We start from the raw sequence: 22467 nt of genomic DNA, 5'->3' as shown, positions 1-22467 counted from the left end.
AATTGAATTGACTCGAGATGACCAATAGAAGTGAATAGAATTGTAACAAATAATAGATTGAAAGTATGCACACTACCTCTAGGCCTACTACTCACTAAAAACACTCGGAGGCTAAAAGTCATTTATAACAAAATCAACCTAGTTTGTGATCTGATTCCTATTGCTACTCAGCAATCCAGGTTATTATTATTTCAATGATCTATTTGAATATGGGATGATAGGGGCGGCCAAATCACCTGATACACAGGTGTACTAAAATATGTTTTACTCATGCAGAGACATTCTAAAGGGAATTGACTTCCGTAAGCATCCCTAGACGACATCAACAACCGGGCCCAAGCCGAGCAGCGCCTACCTGGCAGCTCCAGGATCAGGGTGAGGGGCTGACACTCGTAGTGAGCGGAGGACACCGAGCACTCCGCCCAGGGACCCTTGATGTTGCTCTCTTCGGACTTCTTGCAGGCGTTCGTGCCGTATTTACACATGATGACCCAGTTGTTGGTGGAGGTGGCAACCAGGATGCACAGCCACCCGAGGCAGCCCATAAGGAAGCCGCCAACTTGCGACCGGCCATGGATCACAGAAGATCGTTCACTAAATACACGAAGTGAGAACAAAAACAAACGAGACTCGCAGTCCTAAACTCGAAAAAATGTAATCGTTGATGTAAAAAATGATGTAAACATGTTTTTTACAGGACAATCCAATCCAGTACTGTGTGATCGCGGTGTCCAGTTGACAGAATAATTATCTAGTTACAGATTCGTCGTGACTTTCTCAAGGATGATGTCTGCAATCCACCGGCCCAGTACTTTTGGTTGATGAAAAAAAATACTTGCGTCAAACGTCAGCCAATCAGAGACTTGGGAATAACTATCCAAAAGAAGGACGTTGCTCTATAAATCCTTCTGGAAAGTGGTCTGCACTTAACCCTGCCTCGGGCCCTATCATTCTCAACCTTTTAGAGCAGTTTGTCGGAGACGAATGAATTAAGGAGATCTGGCTCCATCTAGTGCGGTCCTGCTGATCTCCTCAGCAACATGACCCTGTCACAACCGTAGACCAGAACACATGGAGTCAGCCTATGTCCCACCGACATACTCTATATTTACATGTATATTATAAACAGTATACTATGAATATATTTTATATTCTTATTTTGTGTGTGTGTGTGTGTGTGTGTGTGTGTGTGTGTGTGTGTGTGTGTGTGTGTGTGTGTGTGTGTGTGTGTGTGTGTGTGTGTGCGTGCGTTTGTGTTTAATCTGTCGAACACTGACGTCTACTCAGCCTCTCCGGAGGCTCTCCTGCCCGTTCGGTTGCTACACTTATTTCCCCTTCAACTGTTGTTGTTTAATGACGCGACCGCCTTTATTAATTCCCATTGGTCGTGCGGGTCCGCCTCCTCCCTCCCGTCGAGTCCCGCCGGTTCAGAACTTCAGGAGACCAGACGACCATCCTCCACACTCATGGGGGCGTTGGGACTGCTGCTGCTGCTGGGGCTCCTCTCCGGGGGGTCTGCAGGTAGGACCCTTCAGAGCGTCCCGGTCCGAACTATATATCGAACCGGAACTAGAACTATAGTGGTCCCGAAGCAGTGCTTAGTGTCGCTGTCTTTACTGTTGATATGAAACTGCGTTTGTGTACAATCTCAAACTCGAACAACTAATCCACAGGATGATTAATCATTCACTTGTTCCGATATTTAAACTGAATTTTCAGAAACCAGTTTGCCTTTTGTTTCGACCTCGTTTCATTTTGGGTCCGAGCTGAGAAAACGAAAGTTAGTCTGAGACTAAACCGGATGATGATGTTGGGTTTCTGAATCTGTTCTTAAAGTCAACAGATGTGTTGGTTTATCAGAACCACTTTCATACTGTTCGACCCTACTCACTTTAATTCTTTATCAATTCAACACAGATAGCTAGGTTAACCCATTCCCTGTATACAACACAGATAGCTAGGTTAACCCATTCCCTGTATACAACACAGATAGCTAGGTTAACCCATTCCCTGTATACAACACAGATAGCTAGGTTAACCCATTCCCCCTATATAACACAGATAGCTAGGTTAACCCATTCCCTGTATACAACACAGATAGCTAGGTTAACCCATTCCCCCTATACCACACAGATAGCTAGGTTAACCCATTCCCCCTATACAACACAGATAGCTAGGTTAACCCATTCCCCCTATACAACACAGATAGCTAGGTTAACCCATTCCTAGTTGAGTGGAGGATTCAAATGAAGCTTAGATAAAGCGTTTCACTGTAACCTGGAGAGATGTCAATACATTTAAAATAAATCCTCCATAAATGTTCTGTAGACAGGGGGCGGAGCCACATACTGGGGGGGAGGGGGCGGGGCCACATGCTGGGGAGGGGGCGGAGCCACATGCTGGGGGGGAGGGGGCGGGGCCACATGCTGGGGGGGGGGGGGGGGCGGACCCACATACCGGGGGGGGTGGGCGGAGTCACACGCTGGGGGGGGAGGGGGCGGAGCTACATGCTGGGGGGGGGGCACATGCTGGGGGGGGGAGGAGGGGGTGGAGCCACACGCTGGGGGGGGTCTGTCTGTCTGTCTGTCTGTCGCAAGTGATGTACAGCATTAACCTGTCTGTCTGTCTGTCTGTCTGTCTGTCTGTCTGTCTGTCTGTCTGTCTGTCCACAGTGATTCACTCTCTGAGGTATTTCGTCACGGCGTCGTCTGGCCTCTCGTCCTTCCCAGAGTTTGTGTCTGTTGGGATGGTGGATGAGGTTCAGTTTGTTCACTATGACAGCGTCAGTGAGAGAGCCGTACCCAAACAGGCCTGGATGGACCAGCTCACCAGAGACCACCCAGACTACTGGGAGGAGGAGACTGGAAGATATCAGGGTCAACAGCAAGTCTTCAAGGGCAACGTAGAGACGGCTAAGAAGCGCTTCAACCAGACGGGAGGTATGTTCATACATTATATATGTACACACACACACACACACACACACACACACACACACACACACGCAGGAGCGCACACACACACACGCAGGAGCACACACACACACACACACACACACACACACACACACACACACACACACACAGGAGCACACACACACACGCAGGAGCACACACATACACACACACACGCAGGAGCACACACACACACACACACACACACACACACGCAGGAGCACACACACACACACACGCAGGAGCACACACACACACACACACACACACACACACACACGCACACACGTTTCCATGACTACCAACACACCCACATGTCCAGAGGCCACAGTACTGACCACAGAGGGCATCCCATAATACCTCTAGAGCAGCACCCAGACAGACAGACAGTTAACCTACAGACAGACAGACAGTTAACCTACAGACAGACAGTTAACCTTCAGACAGACAGACAGTTAACCTACAGACAGACAGTTAACCTACAGACAGAGAGACAGTTAACCTACAGACAGACAGTTAACCTACAGACAGACAGACAGTTAACCTACAGACAGACAGTTAACCTTCAGACAGACAGACAGTTAACCTACAGACAGACAGACAGTTAACCTACAGACAGACAGACAATTAACCTACAGACAGACAGACAGTTAACCTACAGACAGACAGACAACCTACAGACAGACAGTTAACCTTCAGACAGACAGACAGTTAACCTACAGACAGACAGACAGTTAACCTACAGACAGACAGTTAACCTACAGACAGACAGTTAACCTCTCTCTCTCTCTCTCTCTCTCTCTCCCTCTCTCTCCCCCTCCCTCTCTCTATCTCTCTCTCTCTCTCTCTCTCTCTCTCTCTCTCTCTCTCTCTCTCTCTCTCTCTCTCTCTCTCTCTCTCTCTCTCTCTCTCTCTCTCAGGTGCCCACGTGTTTCAGATGATGTCTGGCTGTGAGTGGAATGATGAGGATGATACTACTGATGATTATCACCAGTATGCCTACGATGGAGAGGACTTCATAGCGTTTGACCTGAAGACCCTGACCTGGGTCGCTCCAGTACGTCAGGCTGTCCCCTCCAAACTGAGATGGGATCAGGATAGAGCTATGAATCAATACAGGAAGAACTACTACACCATGGAGTGTGTTGATTGGCTGAAGAAGTACCTGGCCTACGGGAAGAGCACTCTGCAGAGAACAGGTAGAGTCACATGACCTGGTGGGCGTCACCGACTCTTGTCTGGTGGATTAACTGATACACTACAGCAGTAGTGCCCCCCCCACCCCCGTCGTTTTATTTTTATCAAAAGGAACATTAAATGTAGGCTACATAAGTGTAATTTTATCTTGGACAAAAATCATGTGCACTTAACGTGAACAACATATTCACATCACCTGAATAATCAAGTGAATAACAGTTAACTATCAGACCAATCGCTAAACAGATCACCAGACTTAGCCATTAGTAAAGCTATATTGTAAGACGCCAACATCCCGCTTTCACTTTGATTGGCGTTCCGGGCGAACAGGATGTTGATTGTAGGACGCCTTGAACGGTGATCCCTCAGAGACTGGAGTAGGCCGGATCGTTGCATGCCTTGTCAGGATGTTTTTTAAATGAATGTTCCTGTAACCGTGAGGGTTTCATGGCCTCATTAGAGAAAACGTGATCTCAGAGCAGGCACATAGGTAAACCACTGTTGATCTCTGAAGGATTAAACCATCATTTATGCAATTGACATTTTACTGTCTGTCCTTTTTCTCGCTATCCGCCATGTTTCATTGTGTTGTGTTGGTTATTGAACTGTTAACCCGTGAACTTGGGTTATGTTTATCATCGTTACTATAGAGATCATGACGATAGCTGCTGTAACGGGAGTCCGGGCGTGTGCAGGACCGAACCGCGCTGTTTGATCACTGTTACACTGAGCACAGAGAGTGAAGAGTAGCTGAGACGGTAGAGGGGTTAGAAACCCATCAATGAAAATAGGCTATTTATTTATTTCAGGTACCCTATTTTTGCACCAAAAAGATTTGAAAACCATGAAAGTTTAAATATATATTTATTTTTCTCTCTCTCTCTCCCCCCCCCCTCTCTCTCCCCCCCCTCTCTCCCTCTCCCCCCCCCCCCCTCTCTCTCCAGAGCGTCCGCGGGTGTCTCTGCTCCAGAGGAGCCCCTCCTCCCCAGTGGTGTGCCATGCTACAGGCTTCTACCCTGACAGGGTGGTGGTGTTCTGGAGGAGAGACGGCCAGGAGCTCCATGAGCAGGTGGACCCCGGGGAGGTCCTCCCCAACCACGACGGGACCTTCCAGGTCAGCGTGGACCTGGACCTCACGGCCGTCCCACAGGAGGACTGGGGGAGGTACGAGTGTGTGGTCAAGCTGAAAGGCATCGAGGACATCCCCACCCCCCTGGACCCCGCCCTCATCAGGACCAACGGGGGTAAGACTGGTGGTGGAGGGGATGGAGGTGGTGGATTGTGGGTAAATGAGTTCCATGAATAGGGCTAGGCTCAGATCAGTCCCTGAGTGACCCTGAGCTCCAGAACACATTTTAGAGGAATAGTTACACTGACGTTGTGTAGCATCACGTGACCGTAGACATGGGGTTCAATGATGGAGGGACGGACGGGGGAGGGTCTGTAATAACATCTATTATTGCACACCTGATTTTATTTTCTTTATTTACCTTCAAGGCAAGAGTCACCTCCTTGTTTTCATCCTCGTTGGTGTCGCTGTTGCTGCTGTTGTTGTTGCTGCTGCTGTTGTTGGAGTCTTTGTGTACCAGAAGAGGAACAGTGAGTGGATCAAACTCTCCAGGAGGACAAACACCTGATCTCCACCTGCTCTTACTTCCTGTCCCCTTCCTAGAATCTGATTGGTTGTCTTCATACACTGGAGGTCTGGTGGTAGAAACCTCTCCACCTCTGAATGATGAACCTTCTCCAATGTCCACAGAGATGTTGTGGCATTAAGAATATGAAAGTATAATAACATGAGGATATTCACCACTGATACAACACTAATCATTTCTCTTGATCCTTAGATTCAGACAAGCGTCACAAACCAGTTGGTGAGTGAAATTTGTTTTATTGCAGTTCTGCTCTTATGATTAATGCTACTACCAATACAGAGACCTTGGTGACTTGTCTAGCTCATTGGACTATACAGCTCTGTAGATCTGGAAACATCTAGATACATCTATCTCACTGGACTATACAGCTCTATAGATCTAGATACATCTAGCTCACTGGACTATACAGCTCTATAGATCTAGTTACATCTAGGTCACTGGACTGTACAGCTCTATAGATCTAGATTCCTCTAGCTCACTGGACTATACAGCTCTATAGATCTAGATACATCTAGCTCACTGGACTATACAGCTCTATAGATCTAGATTCCTCTAGCTCAGTGGACTATACAGCTCTATAGATCTAGATACATCTAGCTCACTGGACTATACAGCTCTATAGATCTAGATACATCTAGCTCACTGGACTATACAGTTCTATAGATCTAGATACATCTAGCTCACTGGACTATACAGCTCTATAGATCTAGATCCATCTAGCTCAGTGGACTATACAGCTCTATAGATCTAGATACATCTAGCTCATGACCTCACCTCCTCCCATTCTGCTACATCCCAGGTTCTTCTGACAGCTGCTCTGAGAACACTGAGGGGCAGAATCCGGCTCCTGAGGCCCAACCTATGACCAGAGAGACCCCATCTACGTAGTTTCCTGGTACAAGAGGACCTACAGTGTGTATATATCTCGTCACATTAGACTTCAGCAGTAATTGATAAATGTTCAGTCTAGTAAACCGATATCCAGCCCGCGTCGCCTCGTCTGAACCCACGCGGAGGAAAGAGTCACTTTCTCTTTCAGACGACCACGGGATTTATTTGATATCAGTACTAATGACTTAGAAAAAATAAACAAACTCCATTCATAGACTATTGGTCAAGAGTCGCCTTGGCCAGAGCCGTAATGATATGCGAAGTTGAAGCGTTCATGAACTCATAAAGACACCGCATTTTAACATGAGCAGCTATGGCTCAGAGGAGATAACCCCTCCTACTTTATGGCTCAGAGGAGATAACCCCTCCCACTCTATGGCTCAGAGGAGATAACCCCTCCCACTCTATGGCTCAGAGGAGATAACCCCTCCCACTTTATGGCTCAGAGGAGATAACCCCTCCCACTCTATGGCTCAGAGGAGATAACCCCTCCCACTCTATGGCTCAGAGGAGATAACCCCTCCCACTTCATGGCTCAGAGGAGATAACCCCTCCCACTTCATGGCTCAGAGGAGATAACCCCTCCCACTGTTTGGCTCAGAGGAGACAACCCCTCCTACTGTCACTAGGGATGGGGATCGAAACCCGGTTCAATCAAGGACCCGGTTCCACTTTTTTCAAAACCCATAAATCATTAACTCTTGGGCTCATCGATACCACTATCGAGTCCCGTCGTTCATTTATTATTATTTTTGTTCTGTAACGTAATGTTGTGTCCCTCGAGTCGCATCACAGCATTTAAATCTAATCAATCCAATCACTGCAGCGTGTCCACCAATGTTTTTGAATGGAAAGTTTGCAAAAAGCAGCGTGATGATGTGTTGAGGTTGGCTCAGTAAAACGACTGTTAGGTTATCATTATGCGTTCAATAAAGAAGAGTAATACTGTCTTACTCATGTTTCTGTATTACTAATACAGTTGTATAGTGCTCTAATCATTTTAGTATATATAATTAAAACTACTGATGTCAATATTTATTAGGGATTACACATTTAATTTAAAGTGCAATTATTTATTTCCTAAATATCTTCCTCATCACTAAAAATGTGTTAGGAGTATCGAAAATGGTATCGATATCAATAAATATGAATCATCCCCATCCCTAACTGTCACTCTGCATCCCCAGGCCATGACTGACCTCTAGTGGAGGAGATGAGAGCAGAGGAAGACGGGGCGGAGGGCCGTAGCACCGACTTCTGGGCCCTGTGTACAAGAGGTACTGATGTCCCCCGCCGCGCAGCGCAGTGTGCGGCTCCTACCACTAGGGGGTGGTAGAAAATTCCAAAGAAATTATTATTATTATGAATTTTTTTTTTTATCCCACAACTGTCTACCTCACAGCCGCAGTCCGACGGCCCTGCGGGGTAGGATGGGCCTACAACTGGTGTACAGTATTATGTATAAATGTTAATGTGTGAGATAATGCTTTATAATCTACAATTGGTTGATAAAGTAACTAATGTACTGTTACTGATATAAACTGATGTTATTATACAGCTTGTGCTGTTTTAGGTGGATAATGAGACTGCACCAAACAATTAAATAAATGAAGAATTTTCAAACTTTGTGTTGAAAGAACAGTTGTTTTATTTGCACACTAACAGTTAATGTTAAAACATACAGACGCAGGCGTATCACCTCCAAATGTATGCTGGGTAATAAATGTGTTAATCCCATAGCTGCCCACAGAGTCGATGCGTCCTCATCAATCACTTGTCAACAGAGCAGAATTCTGCAAACAACCCAGAGCAGGTTCACGGTCCAGTCTGAAACAACATTATAATAGTTCACATTCTATGGATAAAATAACATTCTTATGGCTAAATTAATTTAAAAAGTCATTTGGAATCTGAAGTAATATGTGTGAGAGCAGAGCTGGAGACTGGAGGCTTGACTTGACCTGTGAGACTGGACTCTGACTCCCTGCTGTGAGACTGGACTCTGACTCCCTGCTGTGAGACTGGACTCTGACTCCCTGCTGTGAGACCGGACTCTGACTCCCTGCTGTGAGCCTGGACTCTGACACCCTGCTGTGAGACTGGACTTGACCTACTTGAGACTTGACTGCTTGGAGACTCGGGTCTCTCTCTCTGGAGACAGAAAGTAAAGATGTGGTCACGTTCCATAAGGGCTGTTTTAAACGATCAGTGTATCATATCACTGCATGCATCGTTACTCTGTTGCATAATTATTCCAAAAAAACAATGCTTCCAAATATGTCCCTTCTTTAAAGTGGTCTCACGTGCCAAGCTAAGGTAGGGGCCTAGTGTTGATGAACCAAACATCGGAATAATAAGAAATATTGAGAGAAGGAAGTACAGACAAGAAGTGAAACAACAAGAAAATAAATCGGTGAATGAAAAGTGACAGGGAAGTGTGTGTGTGTGTGTGTGTGTGTGTGTGTGTGTGTGTGTGTGTGTGTGTGTGTGTGTGTGTGTGTGTGTGTGTGTGTGTGTGTGTGTGTGTGTGTGTGTTTAATCTGGTTAACACCGAGGTATACCAGGCCTCTCCGGAGGCTCTCCTCCCGTTCGGTTGCTTCACTTATTTCCACTTCAACTGTTGTTGTCCACCTGGTAACTAATGACGCGACCGCCTTTCTGAATTCCCATTGGTCGAGCGGGTCCGCCTCCTCCCTCCCCTCGAGTCCCGCCGGTTCAGACCTTCAGGAGACCAGACGACCATCCTCCACACTCAGCATGGGGGCGTTGGGTCTGCTGCTGCTGCTGGGGCTCCTCTCCGGGGGGTCTGCAGGTAGGACCCTTCAGAGCGTCTCGGTCTGAACTATATATAGACCCGGAACTAGAACTATAGTGGTCCCGAAGCAGTGCTTAGTGTCGCTGTCTTTACTGTTGATATGAAACTGCGTTTGTGTACAATCTCAAACTCGAACAACTAATCCACAGGATGATTAATCATTCACTTGTTCCGATATTTAAAATGAATTTTCAGAAACCAGTTTGCGTTTTGTTTCGACCTCGTTTCATTTTGTGTCCGAGCTGAGAAAACGAAAGTTAGTCTGAGACTAAACCGGATGATGATGTTGGGTTTCTGAATCTGTTCTTAAAGTCAACAGATGTGTTGGTTTATCAGAACCACTTTCGTATGAAAGTGGTTCTGATAAACCAACCTGTTCGACCCTACTCACTTTAATTCTTTATCAATTCATGTCATCATATCAACCTAGCTATCAACACAGATAGCTAGGTTAACCCATTCCCCTATACAACACAGATAGCTAGGTTAACCCATTCCCCCTATACAACACAGATAGCTAGGTTAACCCATTCCCCCTATACAACACAGATAGCTAGGTTAACCCATTCCCCCTATACAACACAGATAGCTAGGTTAACCCATTCCCCATATACAACACAGATAGCTAGGTTAACCCATTCCCCGTATACAACACAGATAGCTAGGTTAACCCATTCCCCCTATACAACACAGATAGCTAGGTTAACCCATTCCCTGTATACAACACAGATAGCTAGGTTAACCCATTCCCCTATACAACACAGATAGCTAGGTTAACCCATTCCCCTATACAACACAGATAGCTAGGTTAACCCATTCCCTGTATACAACACAGATAGCTAGGTTAACCCATTCCCCCTATACAACACAGATAGCTAGGTTAACCCATTCCCCTATACAACACAGATAGCTAGGTTAACCCATTCCCTGTATATAACACAGATAGCTAGGTTAACCCATTCCCTGTATACAACACAGATAGCTAGGTTAACCCATTCCTAGTTGAGTGGAGGATTCAAATGAAGCTTAGACAAAGCGTTTCACTGTAACCTGGAGAGATGCCAATACAGTTAAAAGAAATCCTCCATAAATGTTCTGTAGACAGGGGGCGGAGCCACAAGCTGGGGGGTAGGGGGCGGGGCCACATGCTGGGGGGGAGGAGGCGGAGCCACATACTGGGGGGGTGGGCGGAGTCACACGCTGGGGGGGGGGGGGGGGAGGGGGCGGAGCTACATGCTGGGGGGGGGCACATGCTGGGGGGGGAGGAGGGGGGGGGGGCCACACGCTGGGGGGGGGGGGTCTGTCTGTCTGTCTGTCTGTCTCAAGTGATGTACAGCATTAACCTGTCTGTCTGTCTGTCTGTCTGTCTGTCTGTCTGTCTGTCTGTCTGTCTGTCTGTCTGTCTGTCTGTCCACAGTGATTCACTCTCTGAGGTATTTCGTCACGGCGTCGTCTGGCCTCTCATCCTTCCCAGAGTTTGTGTCTGTTGGGATGGTGGATGAGGTTCAGTTTGTTCACTATGACAGCGTCAGTGAGAGAGCCGTACCCAAACAGGCCTGGATGGACCAGGTCCACACAGAGGACCCAAACTACTGGGAGAGGCAGACTGGAATATATCAGGGTAGCCAGCAGGTCTCCAAGGGCAACATAGAGACTACTAAGAAGCGCTTCAACCAGACGGGAGGTATGTTCATACATTATATATGTACACACACACACACACACACACACACACACACACACACACACACACACACACACACACACACACACACACACACACACACAGGAGCACACAGGAGCACACACACACACACACACACACGTTTCCATGACTACCAACACACCCACATGTCCAGAGACCACAGTGCTGACCACAGAGGGCATCCCATAATACCTCTAGAGGAGCACCCAGACAGACAGACTGTTAACCTACAGACAGACAGACAGACAGACAGTTAACCTACAGACAGACAGACAGTTAACCTACAGACAGACAGACAGTTAACCTACAGACAGACAGTTAACCTACAGACAGAGAGACAGTTAACCTACAGACAGGCAGTTAACCTACAGACAGACAGACAGTTAACCTACAGACAGACAGACAGTTAACCTACAGACAAACAGTTAACCTACAGACAGACAGTTAACCTACCGACAGACAGACAGTTAACCTACCGACAGACAGACAGACGGTTAACAGACAGACAGACGGTTAACCTTCAGACAGACAGACAATTAACCTACAGACAGACAGTTAACCTACAGACAGACAGACAGTTAACCTACAGACAGACAGACAGACAGTTAACCTACAGACAGACAGTTAACCTACAGACAGACAGACAGTTAACCTTCAGACAGACAGTTAACCTACAGACAGACGGTTAACCTACAGACAGACAGACAGTTAACCTTCAGACAGACAGACGGTTAACCTACAGACAGACAGTTAACCTCTCTCTCTCTCTCTGATGGTTATAACCAGTATGCCTACGATGGAGAGGACTTCCTAGCGTTGGACCTGAAGACCCTGACCTGGGTCGCTCCAGTACGTCAGGCTGTCTCCACCAAACTGAGATTGGATCAGAATAGAGCTGGTAATCAATACAAGAAGAACTACTACACCAAGGAGTGTATTGATTGGCTGAAGATGTACCTGGCCTATGGGAAGAGCACTCTGCAGAGAACAGGTAGAGTCACATGACCTGGTGGGCGTCACCGACTCTTGTCTGGTGGATTAACTGATACACTACAGCAGTAGTGAACCCCCTCCCCGTGGGTCGGCGGTATCCATTACCAACCCCAGTCACACTCCGGCTATTAGTGCTTGAATATTTTTTACAAATAAATATTTTTATTTTTTATTATTAACCAGATTTCGCCCACTGCTATAAGCAGTAGGAGGCTGGTTGGATAAGAAAGAAACACGTCAACATCAGCATTGGTTGTAATGTAGTTTTTTTTAAATCAAAAGGAACATTAAATGTAGGCTACAAGACGCGTAATTTTATCATGGATAAAAATCATGCGCACTTAACGTGAACAACATATTCACATCACCTGAATAATCAAGTGAATATCAGTGAACTATCACTAACTATCGCCATTAACAAAGCTATATTTGAAGACTTCACTTTGATTGACGTTCCGGGCGAACAGGATGTTGATTGTAGGACGCCTTGAACGGTGATCCCTCAGAGACTGGAGTAGGCCGGATCTTTGGATGCCTTGTCAGGATGTTTTTTAAATGAATGTTCCTGTAACCGTGAGGGTTTCATGGCCTCATTAGAGAAAACGTGATCTCAGAGCTGGCACATAGGTAAACCACTGTTGATCTCTGAAGGAATAAATCCATCATTTAAGCAATTGACATTTTACTGTCTGCACTTTTTCTTGCTATCCGCCATGTTTCATTGTGTTGTGTTGGTTATTGAACTGTTAACCCGTGAACTTGGGTTATGTTTATCATCGTTACTATAGAGATCATGACGATAGCTGCTGTAACGGGAGTCCGGGCGTGTGCAGGACCGAACCGCGCTGTATGATCACTGTTACACTGAGCACAGAGAGTGAAGAGTAGCTGAGACGGTAGAGGGGCTAGAAACTCATGAATTAAAATAGGCTATTTATTTCAGGTACCCTATTTTTGCACCAAAAAGATTTGAAAACCTTGAAGTTTAAAATCAAAAAGATTTATTTTTCTCTCTCTCTCTCCCCCCACCCCTCTCTCCCCCCCCCTCTCTCTCCCCCCCCCCTCTCTCTCCCCCCCCCCCTTTCTCTCCCCCACCCCTCTCTCTCTCCCCCCCTCTCTCCCCCACTCCCTCTCCCCCCTCTCTCTCCCCTCCCCCCCGCCCTCTCTCTTTCCCCCACTCTCTCTCTATCTCCCCCTCCCTCCCTCTCTCTCTCTCTCTCTCTCTCTCTCTCTCCCCCCCCCCCCCCCCCCCCCCCCCCCCCTCTCTCTCTCCAGAGCGTCCGCGGGTGTCTCTGCTCCAGAGGAGCCCCTCCTCCCCAGTGGTGTGCCATGCTACAGGCTTCTACCCTGACAGGGTGGTGGTGTTCTGGAGGAGAGACGGCCAGGAGCTCCATGAGCAGGTGGACCCCGGGGAGGTCCTCCCCAACCACGACGGGACCTTCCAGGTCAGCGTGGACCTGGACCTCACGGCCGTCCCACAGGAGGACTGGGGGAGGTACGAGTGTGTGGTCCAGCTGAAAGGCATCGAGGACATCTCCACCCCCCTGGACCCCGCCCTCATCAGGACCAACGGGGGTAAGACTGGTGTTGGAGGGGATGGAGGTGGTGGATTGTGGGTAAATGAGTTCCATGAATAGGGCTAGGCTCAGATCAGTCCCTGAGTGACCCTGAGCTCCAGAACACATTTTAGAGGAATAGTTACACTGACGTTGTGTAGCATCACGTGACCGTAGACATGTGGTTCAATGATGGAGGGTTGGACGGGGAGGGTCTGTAATAACATCTATTATTACACACCTGATTTTATTTTCTTGATTTACCTTCAAGGCAAGAGTCACCTCCTTGTTTTCATCCTCGTTGGTGTCGCTGTTGCTGCTGTTGTTGTTGTTGCTGCTGTTGTTGGAGTCTTTGTGTACCAGAAGAGGAACGGTGAGTGGATCAAACTCTCCAGGAGGACAAACACCTGATCTCCACCTGCTCTTACTTCCTGTCCCCTTCCTAGAATCTGATTGGTTGTCTTCATACACTGGAGGTCTGGTGGTAGAAACCTCTCCACCTCTGAATGATGAACCTTCTCCAATGTCCACAGAAATGTTGTGGCATTAAGAATATGAAAGTATAATAACATGAGGATATTCACCACTGATACAACGCTAATCATTTCTCTTGATCCTTAGATTCAGACAAGCGTCACAAACCAGTTGGTGAGTAAAATATGTTTTATTGCAGTTCTGCTCTTATGATTAATGCTACTACCAATACAGAGTCCTTGGTGACTTGTCTTGCTCATTGGAATATACAGCTCTGTAGATCTAGAAACATCTATCTCACTGGACTATGCATCTCTGTAGATCTAGATACATCTAGCTCACTGGACTATACAGCTCTATAGATCTAGAAACATCAAGCTCACTGGACTATACAGCTCTATAGATCTAGATACATCTAGCTCACTGGACTATACAGCTCTATAGATCTAGATCCATCTAGCTCACTGGACTATACAGCTCTATAGACCTAGATCCATCTAGATCAGTTGACTATACAGCTCTATAGATCTAGATACATCTAGCTCAGTGGACTATACAGCTCTATAGATCTAGATACATCTAGCTCACTGGACTATACAGCTCTATAGATCTAGATCCATCTAGCTCACTGGACTATACAGCTCTATAGATCTAGATACATCTAGCTCACTGGACTATACAGCTCTTTAGATCTAGTGTTGCGTGCGGCGTCCGTGTTTGACTGTAAAGCTAAGAAAGCTAAGAAGGACGACGGGACTTCAGTCACCAGACCGCCTCCTTCTTCCACATCGAATTCTCTATCGGCTAGTGACCGGGATTCAGCTGGGAGTTTGGCCAACAACATTACAGGTAAGGTTTATTACCTGTTGATTACTTTATTACTTTTGGTTTGAGCCATATTTTTGCTTGTGAGAGAAAATGATTAGCCGGCTGATCAACTGTAACTATCAGCTGATCGCGCGCATGTAAACAGAGAGGCGTGGCGGGAGTTGCGTCAACATGACAACAGCTGTTTATCAAAATAATTTCAGTGTGGAACGCAAAACATTCCGAAAACGATATGAAAATGATAGTGTGGAGTCCACACTATCATTTATCACGATCTCCATCCACACTGTGTACTGAGATCGTTTTCATTGCGAATGTGCGTTCCTTATCAACTGCAACTGTCAGCTGACCGCGCGCCTGTAAACAGAGAGGCGTGGCGGGAGTCGCGTCACCATAACAACTGTTTATCCAAATAATTTCAGTGTGGAACGTGGATGCAAAACATTCCGAAAACGATATGAAAATGATAGTGTGGAGTCCACACTATCATTTATCACGATCTCCGTCCACACTGTGTACGGAGATCGTTTTCATTGCGAATGTGCGTTCCTTATCAACTGCAACTATCAGCTGATCGCGCGCCTGTAAACAGAGAGGCGTGGCGGGAGTCGCGTCACCATAACTGTTTATCAAAATAATTTCAGTGTGGAACGTGGATGCAAAACATTCCGAAAACGATTTCAAAATGATAGTGTGGAGTCCACACTATCACTTAACACGATCTCCGTCCACACTGTGTACGGAGATCGTTTTCATTGCGAATGTGCGTTTTTATATTTACCCGGGTTAGTGTGGACAGGGCCTACATTTGCCTGGTTTTACAGGCAGCTGCTTTCTAGGTTAACACTTTCTAGGTAAACATAACAGCGTTTATTTTACATGGACACTTCTGATCCGAATAGATTTCTAATCTGAAAAGATGTAATCCGAATGTACTGTAGGTATATGGCATTTACAAAAGTGGTAAGCGTACGTCCGTATGTCTCTCGCGCACAACCGTTATGTTGATCTGGACTTATTCCGCATGGAACTCTATTCAGATCAGAGAATTGTATTCCAATTGAGGCGTATATATGATTTATATATGATTCTATAGATGATTTTTTGTGTCCATGTCCATGTAAACGCGGCTACTGTGAGCATAGCCACGCTAACCCTTTAAAGCAGTAGAAGTCATCATGTCCATCTTTTCCCTTTACGTTAGCCTCTGCCCCGCCTCTTACCATACCTGAGGTAAGGAAGACATTGCCAGGTATTGCTAGTGTCAATCCCTTCACGCTGGCAGAAAGGGGGAAAATGACGAAGGATCAGCGAGAGGAGTGCCATAGGGTAGTCACCAAGTTCATTGTTAAAGGTTTGCTGCCCTTTTCAACAGTGGATACCCCATGGTGGAGGTGAGCAAGCTGTAGCCTAGTTGGCTTAAACGATACGCTTTAGGCTGGATAATGTTGTTGTCACTGTTATTGTCAGTATAAATAAGAAAGTATGTCACTGGTAATGCTTTATGTTCTAATGTCATCAATTGTAGGGAGATGATAGCAGCCCTGAACCCTAAATATCAGTCCCCCACCAGAGACATGGTATCGATTACTTTCGTGCCTGCATGGTATGCTGTGGAGAAGGAGAATGTGAAGAGGGAGTTGGAGGCTGTCAGGGATGTGGCTATGACTGCTGATGGATGGACCAGTGTTGCGCAAGATCACTACCTCACTGTTTCTGTCCACTATATAATAGAGGGGGCCATGAAGGAGAAAATACTGCACACGCAGGCAGTGTATGTATCACAGACAGGGGTAGCAATAGCAGAAGAGATAGGGGACATTTTGGAAGAATTTGGGGTAAAGGAGAAAGTTGTGGCCATCACTGTGGATAATGCTGCAAACATGGATGTGGCAGTGAGAAGGATGAGTGTGAGAAAAATTGGCTGCTTTGCCCACACACTTAACATCGCCGCCCAAAAGATATACACCATACCCTCAGTTGCAAGGTGGGCAGGAAGAGTCAGAGCCTTGTTGGTGTGGTTGAAAAGGTGTACCCTGTCTAAACCTGTTTTGAAGGAGAAGCAGAAAATACTCGGTAATACACACTAAACTTGGTTCAAATAGTCATGGTTAAAATATTTTATTATTAAATCATTATTCATAAATGGACCATTGGTTTCACACTTTGTGTCCTCTCTGTATCTTTAGGCCTGCCAGAGCACTCAGTCATTCTGGACGTTAAGACCAGATGGAACAGCCTATATTTAATGATGGAGCGTTTTCTGGAAATGTTCCCTGCCATCCAGGCAGCCTGCATGGACCCTCGCCTGAAGAAGTCCATGGAGAAGGAGAGGTTTGGAATTTGCTTATTTTCACCATCAGTGCTGCAGCTTAACATTTTTTTCCCTAAAATTGAATCATGCTAGTAAGACCTATGTGCATATTTTTCAGACTTGACAGAATTTCAGGTGACGACTTCAGGAAAGCAGAGGAGTTCGTAAAATTGATGAAAATCATGTACCAGTCAACTGTTTGCATCTCTTCCGGAAACAACGCCACACTAGGTCAAATTATTCCAATCATAAAAAAACTTCAAGATCACTTCAGGGTCACAGCAGACGACTCTTTCTTCTCTAATGCCATAAAGGAAAAAGTCTGGGATGACCTTTCCAAAAGATACCAAGTAAGCATCACTATTTTATTGATTTGTTGATTATTTTCATTCGGTATACAGAAACCTCTACGTATACTGTGGTGCGCCGCAGCAGTGGCAGCCCTTGCAGTAGCTCATCTGTTACATGTCCCTTGAATTTCCCTCAGGATTAATGAAGTATCTACCCTATATCAATCTATCTATCTATGTTCTTCTCTCAGAGGGTGAGGGCATTCAGGAGTTTTTGGAGGAGGGCACGGCTCTGGACCCTAGGTTCAAGGGAAAGGTAGAGGATGCTGTGTGGTACAGACTGGAGGAGGAGTTAATCGATCGAGCCTCACACCAGGTGTTTAAAACTATCTGTATCATTAAATCTCATTATATTTAGCCTCTCGCTGTAAATGAAATCGGTGTACATGACACCTGCTTTTCCAATATCAACAGAACAGAGGTGAAACTGCCCAGGCCCACCAGCAGGTGGACGATGGGGACAGCTCATGCGATGAAGCCAGTTCAGCTGCAACAGAGGTAAATATTGTCTTGCTCATTTAATATTTTCCAGTTTACATATGCAACTAAATGTTAGGTGGATATTCAAAGCAATGGGGACAAACATCAAAATGTGACTTTTTTTAAATTAATTTATTTGAGAAAATAAATATCTCACAAGTGCAAAAGTGAATCTATTCTTGCAAAACCCCATAGCAGATGCCATAGATTCCATAGGTTTACCTTTACACTTTTCTCAAATCAATGAATTTGATCTATACACAACCTTACTCCTTCTTCTTTTTATTATCTGCTTATAGAAACTGACAAAGCTGTCTGCGCTGGAGGAGTTGTTCATGGATGAGGACATAGAGGTGGGAGAGCGGAATTACCCAATTGCGAGCCAAAGGGATAAGGTGAAAGAAGAAATCCGCCACTACAGAGGTTTGCCATCAACTTTGTCAACTGTTGATCCAGTGACCTGGTGGTGGGACATGAGGGGCACCCTACCAGCACTATCAAGCTTGGCTGCAAGGTACCTCTGTGTTCAGGCGTCAGCGACACCATCAGAGCGCACCTTTTCAACGGCTGGCGACACAATCAGCCAGGAGCGGGCCTGTCTGTTGCCAGACAAGGCAGACATGCTGATCTTTCTAAAAAAAAACTGTTGAGTGACTGTTGTCATGCAATTTGGACTCTTTGGACATTTGTTTGCATCAGTTTTTCTCTTTGTTATTATTATTGCATTGTTATTTATTCATTCCTTATTATAACTGAGTGCCCTCGACTAGGCCCCCATGCCTAGATCTCTGTGTATTTATGTATGTGTGTATTTATGCATGTGCTCTCTCTCTCTCTCTCTCTCGCTCTCTCGCTCTCTCTCAGTTCTGAAAAATAAATTCTATAATTCCTAATTTGTTTTTGTTGTGGAAATTGATTTTTAAAACATCAGGTATCGAAAAAAGTATCGTATCGAACCGGTATCGAAACCAAGGTATCGAAATTAGCACCGTATCGAAATATTTTGAACGATACCCACCCCTACACGCACGCACACACCCCATCTACGTAGGTTCCTGGTACGAGAGGACCTAAAGTGTGTATCTGTCTCGTCACATTAGGCTTCAGCAGTAATTGATAAATGTTCAGTCTAGTAAACCGATATCCAGCCCGCGTCGCCTCGTCTGAACCCACGCGGAGGAAAGAGTCACTTTCTCTTTCAGACGACCACGGGATTTATTTGATATCAGCACTAATGACTTAGAAAAAATAAACAAACTCCATTCAAGAGTCGCCTTGGCCAGAGCCGTATTATATCCTTCAAATTTGCAATGATATGCGAATTTGAAGGAGATAACCCCTCCCACTTTATGACTCAGAGGAGATAAGCCCTCCCACTCTATGGCTCAGAGGAGATAACCCCTCCCACTTTATGGCTCAGAGGAGATAACCCTTCCCACTGTATGGCTCAGTGGAGATAACCCCTCCCACTCTATGGCTCAGAGGAGATAACCCCTCCCACTTTATGGCTCAGAGGAGATAACCCCTCCCACTTTATGGCTCAGAGGAGATAACCCCTCCTACTGTATGGCTCAGTGGAGATAACCCCTCCCACTCTATGGCTCAGAGGAGATAACCCCTCCCACTCTATGGCTCAGAGGAGATAACCCCTCCTACTGTCACTCTGCATTCACAGGCCGTGACTGCCCTCTAGTGGAGGAGATGAGAGCAGAGGAAGACGGGGCAGGATGGGCCTACAACTGGTGTACAGTATTATGTATAAATGTTGCTGTTTGAGATAATGCTTTATAATCTACAGTTGGTTTATAAAGTAACTCAATGTACAGTTACAAATACATTACAGATGTTATTAAGCAGCTGTTTTAGGTGGAGAATGAGATTGCAACCAAGCAATTAAATAAATAAAGATTTTTTTGTACAGTGAACTTTGTGTTGAATGAATAGTTGTTTTATTTTCCCACTAGCAGTTAACGTAAAACATACAGACGCAGGCGTATCGCCTCCAAATGTATGCTGGGTAATAATGTGTTAATCCCATAGCTGCCAACAGAGTCGATGCGTCCTCATCAATCACTTGTCAACAGAGCAGAATTCTGCAAACAACCCTGAGCAGGTTATTAAAGAGACACAGGGACTGTCCAGTCTGAAACAAGATTAAGATAGTTCACATTCTATGGATAAAATAACATTCAAATTGCTAAATTAATTTAAAAAAAGTCATTATGAATCTAAAATAATATGTGTGAAAGCAGAGCTGGAGACTTGAGGCTTGACATGACCTGTGAGACTGGACTCAGACTCCCTGCTGGGAGACTGGACTCAGACTCCCTGCTGGGAGACTGGACTCAGACTCCTTGCTGTGAGACTGGACTCTGACTCCCTGCTGTGAGACTGGACTCTGACTCCCTGCTGGGAGACTGGACTCTGACTCCCTGCTGTGAGACTGGACTCTGACTCCCTGCTGTGAGACTGGACTCTGACTCCCTGCTGTGAGACCGGACTCTGACTCCCTGCTGTGAGACTGGACTCAGACTCCCTGCTGTGAGACTGGACTTGACCTACTTGAGACTTGACTGCTTGGAGACTCGGGTCTCTCTCTCTGGAGACAGAAAGTAAAGATGTGGTCACGTTCCATAAGGGCTGTTTTAAACGATCAGTGTATCATATCATCACTGCATGCATCGTTAGTCTGTTGCATAATTATTCCAAAAAAACTATGCTTCCAAATATATCCCTTCTTTAAACTGGTCTCACGTGCCAAGCTAAGGTAGGCCTAGTGTTGATGAACCGAACATCGGAATAATAAGAAATATTGAGAGAATGAAGTACAGACAAGAAGATGAAGAAAATAAATCAGTGAATGAAAAGTGACAGGGAATTGTGTGTGTGTGTGTGTGTATGTGTGTGTGTGTGTGTGTGTGTGTGTGTGTGTGTGTGTGTGTGTGTGTGTGTGTGTAAATCAAATAAATGCATCATCGCATGACTGTCACAGACTCGGACACTCTGTGATGATAAACTGTGACTGACACTATGGGATAACCAACACAGTCTCACTTCAAATTCCAGCTGTTGTCAAGGGCCCCTTAGCGTCTGTCACTGACGGTAAAGGTGCTGTCACACTAAATTTGTACCGGGGGCAAAATTTGTACCGGGCGCGTCATCAATACGTAATCCAGTCCAAACCTGCCCGGCAACAGATGATCGCGTCGTCCGTTGCCTGGCAACGGACGATCGCGTCGAATGACGTGAACATTCGCGAACCTTCTATCTAGCGATCCGTTATCTGTATTGTGCTATTTCGTCCTTGACCTGCTTTAAACACTCAGTTTACTTGCTAAATTTGATTAAACAATTAAATACAATACAAATATAAAGTAAAAACAAGTGTTATCTGTAATGATATCAACATCAGTTATTAGACCGTCACACGGAGCATGCGCAGTTGGATTGGCGCGCTGCATGTGGATGTCTGTTCCGGGTTAAGAATGTGACAAGGCGCAAGATACATTGTGTGTTTATTAAGGAACCCACAAAACATTACATTATTTAGCGATCCGTTAACTGTATTATGTTATTTTGTCTTTGGCAACATGAGCGCGAATGTTTTTTGAAACCTTCCCGGCAACGGACGACGCGATCATCTGTTGCAGGGCAGGTTTGTAATGGATTACGTAATGATGACGCGCCCGGTACAAATTTCGCCCCCGGTACAAATTTAGTGTGACAGTGCCCTTCTGAGTATTCTGCAGACGGAGAGGGGGTCCAACTCACTACAATGTAACGCCATCCCCGGCGATGTTTGGCGTTCAGAGCGGGTGCTCCAGCCGCCCATTCACTCCTGTTTTAACCCAACTACGGCTCTAATAGACGCTGGGAGCATCTTTCCTATTGGATCATTTTAGATTTTTTTTCTGTGAAAATGGCGGACATACTTTTTATTCTGGGTTGAAAATATGATAATTTGGGTTACTATAGTTACGCCATTTAAAGTGTTTATGTAAACATTTCTAGCGAGAAATGTGCATTTTACCGTCATAGTCTTCGCTCGGTGAATGTGTAGGAGGATAAATATATTATTATGAAATATGATGATATATTATTAATTATTATCATTCCAATGATAGCAATGTGAAGATAGTTAAAATGCCGTCACCTATGGAAGTAAACCTGTCTGAACGGTTCAGCTCCTCTGAACAGGAGTTTTCTGGTGTCATACGTTTTCATCCATATCAGTCACGCGTCTTTCTACAGTCCT

General features: G+C 45.7%; 2 protein-coding genes and 1 pseudogene across 2 annotated transcripts in view; all 3 read left to right on the top strand.

Annotated features, from left to right (window-relative positions):
- Positions 1-22467, top strand: part of LOC115544457 (uncharacterized) — a 993561-nt gene that overhangs the window by 943087 nt on the left and 28007 nt on the right. The window lies entirely within an intron of this gene.
- On the top strand, positions 1367-8325 carry LOC115544475 (H-2 class I histocompatibility antigen, Q9 alpha chain-like). The gene is made up of 8 exons (XM_030357463.1): positions 1367-1521; positions 2673-2939; positions 3875-4153; positions 5096-5395; positions 5649-5750; positions 5999-6025; positions 6606-6718; positions 7885-8325. Exons 1-7 carry the CDS (start codon positions 1467-1469, stop codon positions 6692-6694), a joined length of 1119 nt encoding a protein of 372 aa, XP_030213323.1. The 5' UTR covers positions 1367-1466; the 3' UTR covers positions 6695-6718; positions 7885-8325.
- On the top strand, positions 9289-14313 carry LOC115544477 (class I histocompatibility antigen, F10 alpha chain-like; annotated as a pseudogene).

This window comes from Gadus morhua, chromosome 5 (genome assembly GCF_902167405.1).
Source record: "Gadus morhua chromosome 5, gadMor3.0, whole genome shotgun sequence".
Lineage (NCBI taxonomy): Eukaryota > Metazoa > Chordata > Actinopteri > Gadiformes > Gadidae > Gadus > Gadus morhua.
This window is presented reverse-complemented; position numbering and strand designations above follow the sequence as displayed.